Source organism: Tauraco erythrolophus, chromosome 6 (genome assembly GCF_009769465.1).
Source record: "Tauraco erythrolophus isolate bTauEry1 chromosome 6, bTauEry1.pri, whole genome shotgun sequence".
Classification (NCBI taxonomy): Eukaryota; Metazoa; Chordata; class Aves; order Musophagiformes; family Musophagidae; genus Tauraco; species Tauraco erythrolophus.
In genome coordinates this window covers 49,436,773-49,450,089 of record NC_141470.1, presented here as the reverse complement: position 1 = coordinate 49,450,089, position 13,317 = coordinate 49,436,773, and the positions used below count along the sequence as shown (strand labels likewise).

The following is a 13,317-nucleotide window of genomic DNA, read 5'->3' as shown; positions in this document are numbered from 1 at the left end:
ACCCTGCTGCTATCCATTAACACGAAGATCAAGAATTTTATTTTACTTTCTTGATGCAACCATAGAGAAGGTGATAAAGGCTTTAATTACAAACAGATTTAATTTAGAATCTATTAGTGCAATTTATCCAAGCATACAGAATTAAGATGGGTTGGTCTGAACAAGCTTGTAAGTTTGGTGCTTCTTGTAAAGGACAAAAATCTAAAAAATCTAAATTGCCAATTGTTAGAGTCTACACATATAAAATATTTTAGTCTCTTTCAGAAGGAACACTAAAAACCTCACACTTATCTCCAGAAAAGAACTTCACGGAAGATTGTCTGGGTTTCTTTCTTTGACCCAGCCAGAAAGAAACCTACAGTACTTCACTTCTTTGTATTTCATATTTAAAAGAAAAACATTAAGAAGCAAAATCTAAATTTTCTCAGCATCAAAGTCTCAGCATTTCCTCATTTACTCACTCACTGACAAGACTGTGTGACAAAATGTGAAAATCCCAACTATTAGTCCTGAAACACTAAAAGGAAGTACTGCAGAACAGTAAAGGCAATTAAGCTGATGTTTTACTGAAATTATGATATATAATATAGTCCTAGATGACATATTCTGCATAAACATTATATTCAAAGGAGAGAGTAAAGTAAACATTAAGCAAAACACAGTATTTGTTTACACAGTGTACAAGTACAAGCAATAACATAACATCCATTGCCATACAAGGTGTTTGGATAGATACTGTGCGATATTCTGAGATGTGATCATTTAACATCTAATAGAAATTCATGGTACCTCAACAAATCCGAAGACAAACCTTGACAAATTAAACAACTGTCAAGCTTCAGAATACATTTTAAACAGAGGCTATATACTTAGGGATGAAACTCTCTCATAAGCAAGCCCATTAAGATTTTTTTTCTTCTAATTAGGAGCGTATTTCTGCGCTTACGCTGCAGTACTGAAGCCTGACTACAAGATGTACAACACTAAAATGGGCAGGTGTGTATTCTGAAAAAATTGTGTTAATTCTGTCCACTATAACAAGTCATGATCATCTTAGTAGAAGTCTGCTTCCTTGATGACGCAGCAAAGCTCTCTTTTAAATCAGCAAAGGTAGTGTATTTAGTTACCCAAATCTTTAAGCCAGGTTACACAAAATTACCTATGTAACTTCCCATTGACTCTTCCTCCACCTCCTCCAATTCTTAATTTTCACTCTCCATTTTCCAGCTGATCTCAGTTGTTTTTCGGAGCTGAAGCCCCAAGATTATTTTCAGATTTGTGACTCTAATCAGACTAACTTGTGGTCCAGCTGGCAATTTTACTATTCATGCTAACATTGCCCTACCAGCTCTTTCTTCCATATCTCTAATCAGCTTCACAACCTTCAATAAGAACAGAAAAAGCACCAGGATCTATACACAAACTGTCGCTAAGTGAGGAGTTAATGAATCCCTGTTTCAAAGCACTAAGCTTCCACGCTGAATGGAGCTAGGGATCTGAAAATCCATCATCTTTACCCACAGGACATCAGCGTGCTATTTCCCGCACCATTGCATTTAGCTACGCACATTCATTCATACACCTGGTACAGACACTGGCAACAAAGCAGGGACTGAAACTCAAAAAGTCATTGAGATAACTTGATGGGGCATAGTGCCAAATTGGGCCAGCCATAAACAGGCACGCCGGAGTGAGAAGCAACTTAACCTTCAAAGGTTTAGTGTCAACTCATTATCTCCTACCACTGACACTCTTTCCCAAGAGCTAGTAAATAAAAATAGATGGACCATTCCTATGCGTAACAGATATTTTACAATATATTAAAAACAGATTTTTAACCACCTTTTCAAAATAAAAACAGAAGTAACAATAACACATTTTAAAGCTGGTTTGAAAACTTAAGGTCCGTTTTCTTTCTTCAAATTAGTTTTTCTTTACTAATTCTTCCGTGCTCTAGGGAACAACAAATGCAGCATGCATAAACACATGGGACTTCATAGACCCAAAGAGTTCAGAAAAGGACACAAAGACTGAGGGCATTTTGGGACAAGATCCTTGAGCGTTTAAATAGAACACTTCCATTAAAAAAAAAAAAAAAATTAAAAAGCCAGACTCTTTGGCAATTTTACACCAGCTGACAAAATAGCCATTGAGGTGCACACCTCAAATTTCAGGCTTATCAGATATAGCCTCTCTCAAGCAAAATAACGATGCTGAAGTCTTATACATTTCCCATGGTGTTTTTTTTATTCTATAAACTTGACATAACTGGCAAGCAGTTATCTTATGCTCCATTTTTTGTGTGATGATCTGCATATAGTAGCCTCTTTGTACATTAAGTATTTTCAAAGTCCTTGATCAGGAACAAAGGCCCTCTTCCAGGTAAAGATGATGCATGACAGGTTGACCCTGGCCACCAACTAAGCACCCACCCAGCTGTTCATTCACTTACTCCTCCCCAGTGAGATAGGAGAGGAAATCGGAAGGGTAAAAGTGAGAAAACTTTTGGACTGAGATAAAGACAGTTTAATAAGTGAAGCAAAGCCTCACTACTTCCCACCGGCAAGCAGATGTTGAGCCACCTTCTGGTAAGTGGAGTCTCTGCACATGTAACTGTTACTTGGAAAGACACAGATCATGATCACCATAATCCTTCCCTCTTCCTCTTCCTTCTCCTGCATTTTTATTGCTGAGCACAACATCTCATGGTATGGAATACCCTTTTGGTCAATTTGGGTTTGCTGTCCTGGCTTCTGTTCCCTTCCAAATTTTCAAGCAACCCCAGTCTACTCACTGACTTATGAATTCATTGAGGTTTGTCTTTTAACTTACAAATTACCTTACCTTCAGGATAATTTTACCATCTCCAGTCAAATATCTTCAATAATAAACCATGCACACTAACCGTGTTGTGACAGACATGAAAAAAGCTAACTGTAAAATATACAATTTACCAACAAACTAATTCCTTCAGCACGCAGCACACCTTGTTACATCGAGAGAGCAAATGGATTTGCATCCATCCATGGAATGCCTGCTATGCCTTTGGACAGAGTTTTTGCGAAGGAAATATCTTTATTATCCATACTACCAATATATGGGTCTTCTGCTCATTTTATCTTTTGGTACTTAAATTACACATTAATCTTATTTTTTCAGCTATTTCCCCCCTTGTCCAGAGAAGCCAGAATCCTGGGCAGTTTTCTGTCCTCTTGCAAACAAGTTCAAGTAATCTAAAAATTTACCAGTCATTAACTAGAAATTACTTTTCTAAGGAAAAGTAGTAACTGACTGCATGCATGCTGTTAATCTGTTTCCATGTTGATCAACACAGATGCACTTAAATGATCTTCTTGTGATCAACATAAAGAAATGAAACGCAATTAAGATGCAAGCAAGCCTCAACTGAAGATGACTGCCATCCCAAGCAAAAAGGAAGACATGACTTGCAACTTACATTTATTAATATAATTATAGAAAAGAGGTAAACATTTGTGTTGTGCTCTGTGAAATCCTTAGAACCCGTTTGCAATGCAATGGCTCAAAGCTTGTTAGAGTCTCCTAAGTTACTCATTGTTGCTAAGGGACAGTACAACCACCCCAATCCTCGTGGTGCCAGCACTCTATCTGGCCCACACAGCTAGACAGAAACCTACTCCATTGCACACAGTGGAGGTAGGATACTTTTTAAGTTACTGCAGTGTATGTATATATATGTCATATCTTAAATGAGGACTATTTTGCCAGCTTCAAGTTACCTTAAATAACATGCAACCTGAGTTAGGTTAAGGGCATTCATGACTATTTAGTCGTAACTTCAAGAATTTATAAACCACAGCTACAAATGTTTATAAAAGACATACATGAAGAAATGAATGAGACACTCTGCTGGATGTTCATACACTAGCAATGAATCAGAACACACTCTCATTCAGCTCATTTGCCATCTTGCCTGGAAGGTTAGCAGCCATGGTTTCAAGTTTTCCTGCGTATGTTAATCCTCAGGTTGCACTTATGAAAGACAGTATGTTCAGAAGTCTCTGCCAGAGAACTTATCTCTAACAGAAAGCCACATTCAGACAGTTTTTGTGTTAAAAATTACAGCAGACTTGCAGAGTACTCCCTCAGATAGGTTGCTATATTTTGTCTTGGTGGAAGATGTCTTTAGACAGTCTGTTCTTTTAGACCTCCTAAGGATCCAGACAATAACATCTTTTGCTTGGAAGTTCATCCTAATTCCCTCCACTCGCATTCATTAGTTGTTCACTTCCTCAGCTAAATGTGTTACACAAGATGTTGTCTCCTATACCCAACCAGCCAATAAAACAATGTCTTGTTTCAACAAAGAAGCCTCTGCTTCACTTCACCTTTTGGTGATCCACTGGCATGCTTTCACATAAAACATCTTTCACTGAATATATCTTTTCACTGAATATATATTCCATAGCAATCTGCAGGGGCTCATAATCTGTGTAAACATAATTAGGAGAAACGTATACAGTTCTTTACCATTTCTTGAATGAAATGAGACTTGATGGGCATGAAACACTTTGGAACTGACAATTGCTTATGGGACACTGATGCTAAACCACTTCTGGTATACTCCAAGAACTGAAAACTCAAAGACTTACTCTATACTGGTTTGAAGGCTGGAAAGGCAAGAATAATAGCACTACTCTGAATGTATATCAATGCAAACGAGATCAAGATACGGTGGAGTGAAATTATCGGTATTCACAAAAATTAAACTCGAACAAACTAAGAGTTCTATCCAAGAATAAAAAAAGGAGGTCTAATATGGTGAAACACACACTTTAAGAGAAAACAGTAGCCGTAAAGACAGTAAAGGCAGCTAAAAAAAGTAAAAAGATAGGAGACCAAAGCAGATCACTCACTTTTTTTCATGGTTTACAGCCTCTGTTTATGTACTTCCAGCAAAATAAAACAGCTTTTTCTTAAGGAAACTCTCTTATTTCTACTTTCTTGGGTATAAAAATGTAACCCTTTTAATGCCCACTCTGAATTTGGCCTAAGAAAGGCTGAAATATTTTGCATCAAGGTGATTTTGGTTATAAAAAAAGTAAAACAAACTGCTATTATATTTTGCCTCCATTCATCATCTCAGTCTAGCCCTTAGGATATTCAGTTCATCATAGATGATCTCTGGCCATCCTTCTCCTGGTTCCAATTCTTCTGCTGCTTCTATAACTGCTCAGATGATGTGGCACTGCAATTTTGGAGGGAGTCTCCAGGAGACTTTGTAAAAAGGAAACAGAATTGTCTCTACAATCATAAAACTCAAACACAGTCTTTGGCCAATCACAGTATAACTGAACAAATACGGCCGAACGTACAGATACATTTCCTTCCATTTATACTCATTCTCTAACATGGGGAAAACTTACTTTTTCTTATACTTATCGCTTAACAACCAGAATGTTCTACATCAAATCCTGTAGCCTTCAGTTGCAGCCTGTTGCTAAGTGATGGATCCTCATTGGTCTGAGTCTGCTTAAGAAAAACTCCTCCCAAAATCACTAACATTTTTGCCCAAACCTAGAGTTTACTTTTTAGAAGCACTTCAGAAACTGAACTAGTCTCGCAACACCATTCCGAAGAGCCAGAGGTGAGATGACACTTTACGATACACATCAAAATGAAAGACTGCAGAATAAACCAGCAGTGCACGTGGATATGTGATTTAGCTCTCCCTAGTCATCACAAGAATAACAACCATCATCATCTGCAGCTGTCTTCCTCTCCCCATTTGATCTCTACGAAGATTTTTGCATGTTGTAAATCACAAAATAGGTGTGGTAGTGTAACGTGAATGAACATATTAGAAACATTCAACCACAACTCATACATGTAGTCTTTTAAGCATCCATTGTGGAAGGATCTGCTACAGGTTTGAAATTGGTGCTTTGAATGAATTGTCAGGGGGAAGAAAAAAATTCATATTGCTATAACACCACTCTCATTCCATGTGCTACAGTCTGTTCACACAAACACCTCGTGCTTCATATGTGACATTGATCTGGATTTTCGCAGGGCTGCCAGTTTATACTTCATTATAAATCAGAAGAGAAAATAGTTTCAGAGGCTGTAATTTTTTGTTATATAAACCAGATGCCTCAGTCAATAAATTTCCACGAGATCTGAAAGATGCATAATTAAAAAATGAATCCAAACAGAACAACCGTAAATTAAACAAGCAAATATGTATGTAACTTGTTAATAAGGTATTTTTTTTGAATTCAAATTTTACAAATAGAAAGATTATAATGAAGACTCCGGAACATGCATGATATTAAAAAAAGCAGGTAACCTATTAAAAATATGAGCCACTTTTACAATCTTTAAAATAGTATCAAATCTTAATAAACTATAGCCTATACTACGACTTTTGAATTAAATTTTAGTTTAGTGGTGTGCATTAGAAAACAATGATCACGAGGTGGCTTTTGTCACTTGTTCTCACCAACAGAACACCCAGGGAAGTGTGGGGAGGTCAAAAATCAGTAACTAGCATCCAAAATAAAGTCTGCAACTGGAATACCCAGAAAAGTCCCAGCAAAGAGACTTCCCCAATATTCATCCAGGAAAATCTCTGTTACTTTCGTGACCATTATTATTAAATATAATTGCTCCTGAAAAAGTCGAGTTGCTGAATATACATAAAACAAATCACATTAGCATTGGTCTTCCCAGTTTTAATACCCATTTTCTCTTTCTCTTACAATTTGCTTTATGGTTTAAGTATTTGCATTTTTAAAACTCTATTTTATTATCAATTTAATCTGCTTTCATAGCTCTGATCGACAAATTTATTTCTCCCATATTTCTATTATAATTTGATCCATGCTGACTTGTTTCTCTTGACACTTGAAAATGGCCTAATGGAAGGACAAGGTTTTGAAGAAAGGAAGACGGACAGTCTTTGAACGTGACAGCACACAGTATGTGGCAGTTTTCAGTCAGTTACGAGAAATCTTGGTCTCATGGAAAGCTTATGCATTTTGCTAAGCAAAAGGTCCTATATACGGTCTTGCATTTTAAGTGCCATTTCAAGATGCACCTTTCATTTCAGATTTTGTCTTTTTCCAAAATAATCCGGATGTAAGCTCACCTCTGTGACTTTGAACAATAAACCAGAGATAAGAAAGTCTTACAGACATTCAAGAAGCCAATAACACTTTTAAACTTCCTCTTCAACTTTTCCATTGTGTATAACAGCATGAGTCTCAGACTACATTCTTTATTTGAACATTTAGGTAGTCAGTGATATATGTGATGAAGAGTAATACCCAGAAGAGCACAGCAGCGTGCCTTTACTCCTCATGAATGACCAGCAAATCCTCCTAATCCATCCTGACCAAAAAAGAACATGAGAAATTAAAGCTGATCTTCAGAGATAAAATTGGCCAAACTACAGAGGAAGCAGGCAACAGAACTTTTAGCATTGATACCAAACATAATTAATAGGTTTGATTTAGATATCTGAAATAATCTGAAACTAGCATCATGCCACTCAGAATAGTTTGAACACAATATATTGGGCGGAAGCAGAAAAACTTTCATTCCCTTCCTAACTGAAAAGAGAAAGTAATGATTTTTTTTTTAAAATGACTTCCTATACATCAGGTTCAATTTGTTTGATCTGTTTCAATCTATCCAGCAAAATTGGTTACAATGTTAAAAAAAAAAATAAATCCTTCATTAAAAAGTTCAGTTGAACTCATTTTTAAGCTCAGAGTTAACAATATTCAAGACTAAGATACACAGAAAAACTATGTGCTTTCATCATTAATGCTGAAGAGAGTCATTGTACAAGCTCTTATCTTAATGCAGGATTAAAATTTCTTTTTTTGTTACTTGTGTTCATTTCCCCTCTTCCTTCCACTGACAACCATTTTCTCTGTAACATCCCATTAGGCCCAAGAGCAACGTGATCTCATCTTAAACTTCTTCTCTGAACAAATTCATATCTCTGCACTTCTCCTCACATGCCAGGTATAATGTTCTACAGCTAATTGATAGCATTTTAAACACGTTGTATTATAATGTCTGAAGAATATATATTCTCTTGCTCAAATATATCCAACCACTTTTGCTTAATGTGAGTTATGGAATTCCAACACATTAGGCTTAGTGTTGTTCACTTCTACAAAGTCTTTCGGGGTTCTTTTTGTTTTGTTTTTAAGAAAGCAAGAAAAAGTGTTTTTCTTAAAAAAAAACAAACAAACAAAAAACAAGATTTGATCTCACTTTCATTCCAGCACAAAACACAAACTAAATATTTGGATATATCACAAAAAGACAGATCCAGAATTGATGACAGTCTAATGGCTCAAGGCCATATTCCAACCCATTCAAATGAATCTGAATTTTACAATAAAATTCAAAATAAAATCCAAAATAAAATCACTTAAAATGCTGGCAATGAGTACTAGCCCTGATCCTTGTTTCAGAACCACTCTGCAACATGACTTCTCTTTCAACATGATTCTGAACATGGCACGCTCCAGCACCAGATTAAGACCCTCAGTCATTCACATTAGGTCTGTTTTGGCCCCTGGCATTCCTCCTGTGTTCTTGTATCTTCAAGTTTCTGTGAAATGTCAACAACTCCCCAGCTCATTCAAAACCTGAAAATGGCCCATTCCACTTCCACTATGAATTAATGCATAAAACATTGGAAATAATCTGAGCATTGAGTAACACAACCAGCTTCCACCAGAAGTAAACTTTTTGGCTACTTTGTTAGCAAAGGAAAACAAAGCAAACAATCAATCTCTCCTCCTCCCACAGCCTAACATAAAATAACAAACTCCAAAAGCTTGTAGTTCTACTGTTCTCATTTTCTCAAACAATTTAACTCTCCCTAAAGCCACCCTTACTCAAGTTTCCCTGTAATGCTTGCTCTCACAAAAATGTCTATTTTCTTCTTGCAAAGCCATGTTGTGCCAGCAACATCAAATTCTTATTCTTTTGAACTATCCTGCTAAAGCAAGCATCAGTTATACCAGCTTAAGGATCTATTCAGTTCTCACTTAACTTTCTCAGTGAGGAAAAAACAAACCCTATCACTCCATTTCATTTTTTGCCTTCTGAGAATAGTAATGCTCGCTACAGACTGTGAATATGCCACAGTAAATTAACACAATTTTTTAATAAGTCCTACTGCTATTAAATCTCATAAGGTGCTTTTTTGGGGGGGATATTGTTCCGCCCTCACTTTCTTCTGGCCAAGACTTAGTTTCTCTGTGCATCCCATTCAGTAACTCTGTAAAACCTTCAAGAATTACCTAAGGTTAATTTGATGAGTGTTGAAGATACAGAAAGCGCAGAGTATGACACATGCTATATTAGAGTAATAGTTTTCTTCAAAGGCATATTGAGTTAGCAGAAACCCAGGTCTGGCATAGACATGGGCCCATCTATACTCACTATGTGCAGCTGCAGAAAATCACCAAGCCCAGGGGCACTGTCAATCCGAACAAGAATGCCATCCTTCACTGTTGTGCTGAAGCCCACAGCAAGCCGGTCTGTCCTTGTGCTTGGTCTGTCATTAGCTGGCCAGGTGTAGAGGATGAGACCTCCACTCTTCCCAAATATGTATGTGGCACCAGCTACAAAACACAAACCAAAGAAAAAAGTATTAGTTACCCATTTCATTTATTTATTTGCCGACTCTGGTAATAACGCTATGACTTCTGAGAGGAACTCAATAAGCAAGCATATGCTTTCATTAGTTCAAGGGATGAAATTTATGCTTCCTGCTGGCCAGGTTACTGAAGGCACACAGAGAAGGTTCCAGGAAAATTGAGTAAATGATAGAAATATATATTTCCAGACTTAACCAGGTAACAGAAGAGCACAACATGTACTAAAATCCTTCTATTTTGTGACAAACAACATTGTAAGCTGTCTTTGATATTGGATTTGATTCCATGTGTGTTATAAGACATGCATGAAATGGTCCTTTGGACTGCCCCCTCCAATCTCTCATATGTATTCTTCCTTCTAAAAAATTGCAAGTTTTCCTTCATAGAGCATTGGCTCTGGAATGCTAGACAATTTTTTTGATGGAAGCAGATATGAAGGTGAAAGAGCTTTTTATCAGACAAAACATATTCGTTCCTTCACCATCAGCCTTGCATCATTAGACTCGGTAACACATGGTGTAATTTCCCCCTTACGAAAAGTTCATCCTTCAGATGGGCATAGACTCAAGACTCACAAACACTTCCTAAATGTGCATGTATGTTATTCAGAACATCCCCATCTTCCTACAAGCATCACAACAGGGGAACTACAAACAAACAAGCTTCCTCTTAAAGTATAAATCACTTGAGAAATTTCTTCTGTATACAATCTGATGAAGTACAGAAGTACATTTTATTGGTTCCTAAATAAAGACAAGCAGAATGTAAGATAAAGATAAGTGAAGAGCTTATCAAGAATGAATGGTTTCATTAGTGTTAATATCTCAGATAATGCCAGATAGGACACTGATGTTTGGGGAAAAACCAACAAGTCTCACCCATTTCAGAAGCATAGGATTCAAACCCATATGGGGATTAAAAGGGAATATTTGGCAGCTCTCCTTGAGGCTGGACTTGTCTTCAGTTGAAGTCTATTCACACATAGTGGGAGACTATCCTTTTCTCAACACTTCCTAAGACTTTTGGACATCTAGTCCACATATTTCCAGCACCGTTTGTCTTTACAGTAAGCCTGGGAATTTGTTCCTTGACTTTGTTTTTAAGGACAACACCAAACCTCTCTAAAGCCGAACACTGTCCTCCCACATTCACGAGGGCCATCTGAGCTGAGCAAGACAGACACGTAAGTGAGGAACTATTGTCACAGAAGAGGAAGCTGAGAGGCAGAAGCATTCGGAGTTCACATTCTGACTTATATTCAACATTCTGAGTTAGGAGCTGGATTTTATAACTCAGTAGTTATAAAATTAGCCCCTGAGCTTCTTGGAAAATATGGCTAAAATTGCTGTCCTAGATCGAAATCTAGAGGCAGGCCAGGAACAACACTTCTCAATGCTTCAGCCACTTACTGCACCTCATTTTCTGAGCACTATTACAAGTCACAAGCTACAGAATAGTAAGCAAAAATAACCAGCTCCCATTACTGCATCAGAGATGAAATATCTGTAGAAAATACAGGCAATTACTGAGTACATTTTCTAATCCGAGTGAAACTACAACCAATATGGTGTTTTTTTTTTTTTCTCCCCACCATATACCAACCAGCAATATGCTTCAAGCAACCCTGAACAGAGTAAGTGTAGTTAGAGATAGAAACAGGTGGGATCATGTATGAGTAACTTCTACCCTTGTCTACAAAGCTGCAGCTCCACTAAAGCTCTTTATGACCTGAATTCCAAATAAATACTACACATTAGTAGAAAAAATTCATACATTCCACCCTTGCTTAAGAGTTTTCCTCTAGATGTTTCAGCACACATTACCAAAACAGACATTAAAAACTCAGGCATACAGAAAAAAAACACATTGATGAACAGTTGATTCAACGACAGGGTGAAAATGATTCCATGTTTCCTTCCTTCCAGGTTTGTGCATACCCACCAGAACACACCCTCAGTAAATTCAAACAAAGGTGTCTGAAATCAGGGTTAGGTAGGAAATTTCACTCATGATTCTGGATTAACAAAGAGCACATTGGCATTCTGGAATTACGCACGTATACCGTTTCACAAAGATTAATTTTACAGACTGAACTCTATCTCCTCATTCATCTTTGAGCTCACAACAGAAGGTACACAACTATTGCAAAATATGTAGAAAGGGATTTTGTCCGTGTTTAAATGCATCCTCAGCTGTATCTGTAACCTATTGGTTAGAGAGATAAGTTGGAGATGACTGGGTAGTGAATTATCTATGTCTTCCCCCCCATGAAGAGGTATATCAACAGCCCACTACAAACTATGTTACAAATATCCTCCTTCAATTTAGCAGTTTGTTCTAAAAGTTATGTGTATTTGCATTACAGACTAAAACAAGGCACATCAACGCATTAAGCAAAACGAGTTCACTCATTGTTGAGGGCTTAATAGATTAAAACCCACTTTCCAAAATTGTTCTTACTTGAATTGCAAGTTCTCCTCCTTTTCTTTGTACTGGTTATCAGGCCCTTTAGCAGCAAAGACAAGCTTGGAAAAGAGTTCTTCACTATTTATGAAGACAGATGATTTCTTTGCCTCTTTAAGAGCCATTTGGCTTCAGGTAGAGCGTGTCAGTGCTCCTATGAGCACCAATTAGAACCAATTATGCCTTCATAGGCCTGTCATGGGACTTCAGCGTTTAACGGAGCTCATTTTCTCCTCACAGAACACAGATTTTGCTACTAGGCCTAACTTGAAGATATTCAGTACTTTGGGTTTGTGCACAGAGACCATTCATATGCAACCACCAGAACAGCAATGCCCAAACTAACCTGCTAGCAGAAGCCTGGTGGCCAGCAGTTGTTTCCTTATTGTCCAGGTCAGAATTATCTGCATAATGACAGATGGGACACTTGTTTTACCTGTGTGCAGCTGAATACACAATTTGTTGGATACATCAGTGTCCCTTCCCCTCCTTGCCTTTTTGAGGGTATATGGGATACACATTGCCTTGTTTGGAAAGAGATGGCATATTAACATTGCATCAGTACCACTTTTTTTTCCCCCCCAAATTCTGTACAAAATAGTCACTCCAGTCTGAAAACACAAGGTGCAAACATCAAGTAAAAGTGGAAGAGGAAGGACAGCAAGAGTTAATACCCACGTTGCGATCACACTAAAAAAAACCCCAAACCACCACACACAAAACAACAAAAAAAAAACCTAAAATGCAACACACACACACTTGACTTAAATGCTTCTATTTGACTGCAGCAACCATGAGTTTACAGAGTTTGAAACTGCAAGAGAATTGAACAAGAAAAACAGTGGAATTACAACTCCAGACTTCAGGAAAAGAGGTTTCAGCTTCACCAGAACTTGACAGGGCTGCACAACTATCTGGTTGGCCTTACTTTAAGCTGGTGTGAGTGAACTGATTGGATTAGTTTACCTTCAGCAGTCCCTTCCCATCTTAAATCAGTAACTATCCTTTTTTGTGGTGTTGCAGAGAATTGTAGACTAATTAAGTGAAGAACTCAGATGAAAAAAAAAAAAAGTTGATGAAACGAAAGTCTGTTCAGCTTGAGATCTTCTCATTGCACCTAATCTTTACTACAGACCTCTATTACACAAGAGTACATATTTTTTTCCAAGACACTTTCTAGTCAAGA

General features: G+C 37.4%; 1 protein-coding gene across 23 annotated transcripts in view; it reads right to left on the bottom strand.

The window, feature by feature from the left end:
* The window catches only part of NRXN3 (neurexin 3), a 1,026,565-nt gene that overhangs the window by 256,534 nt on the left and 756,714 nt on the right, over positions 1-13,317 (bottom strand). For all 23 annotated transcript variants that reach the window (XM_086613885.1, XM_086613892.1, XM_086613886.1 and 20 more), the window contains one exon: positions 9,451-9,632. In XM_086613885.1, coding sequence (XP_086470011.1) covers positions 9,451-9,632 — 182 coding nt within the window. The remainder of the gene's footprint in view (positions 1-9,450; positions 9,633-13,317) is intronic.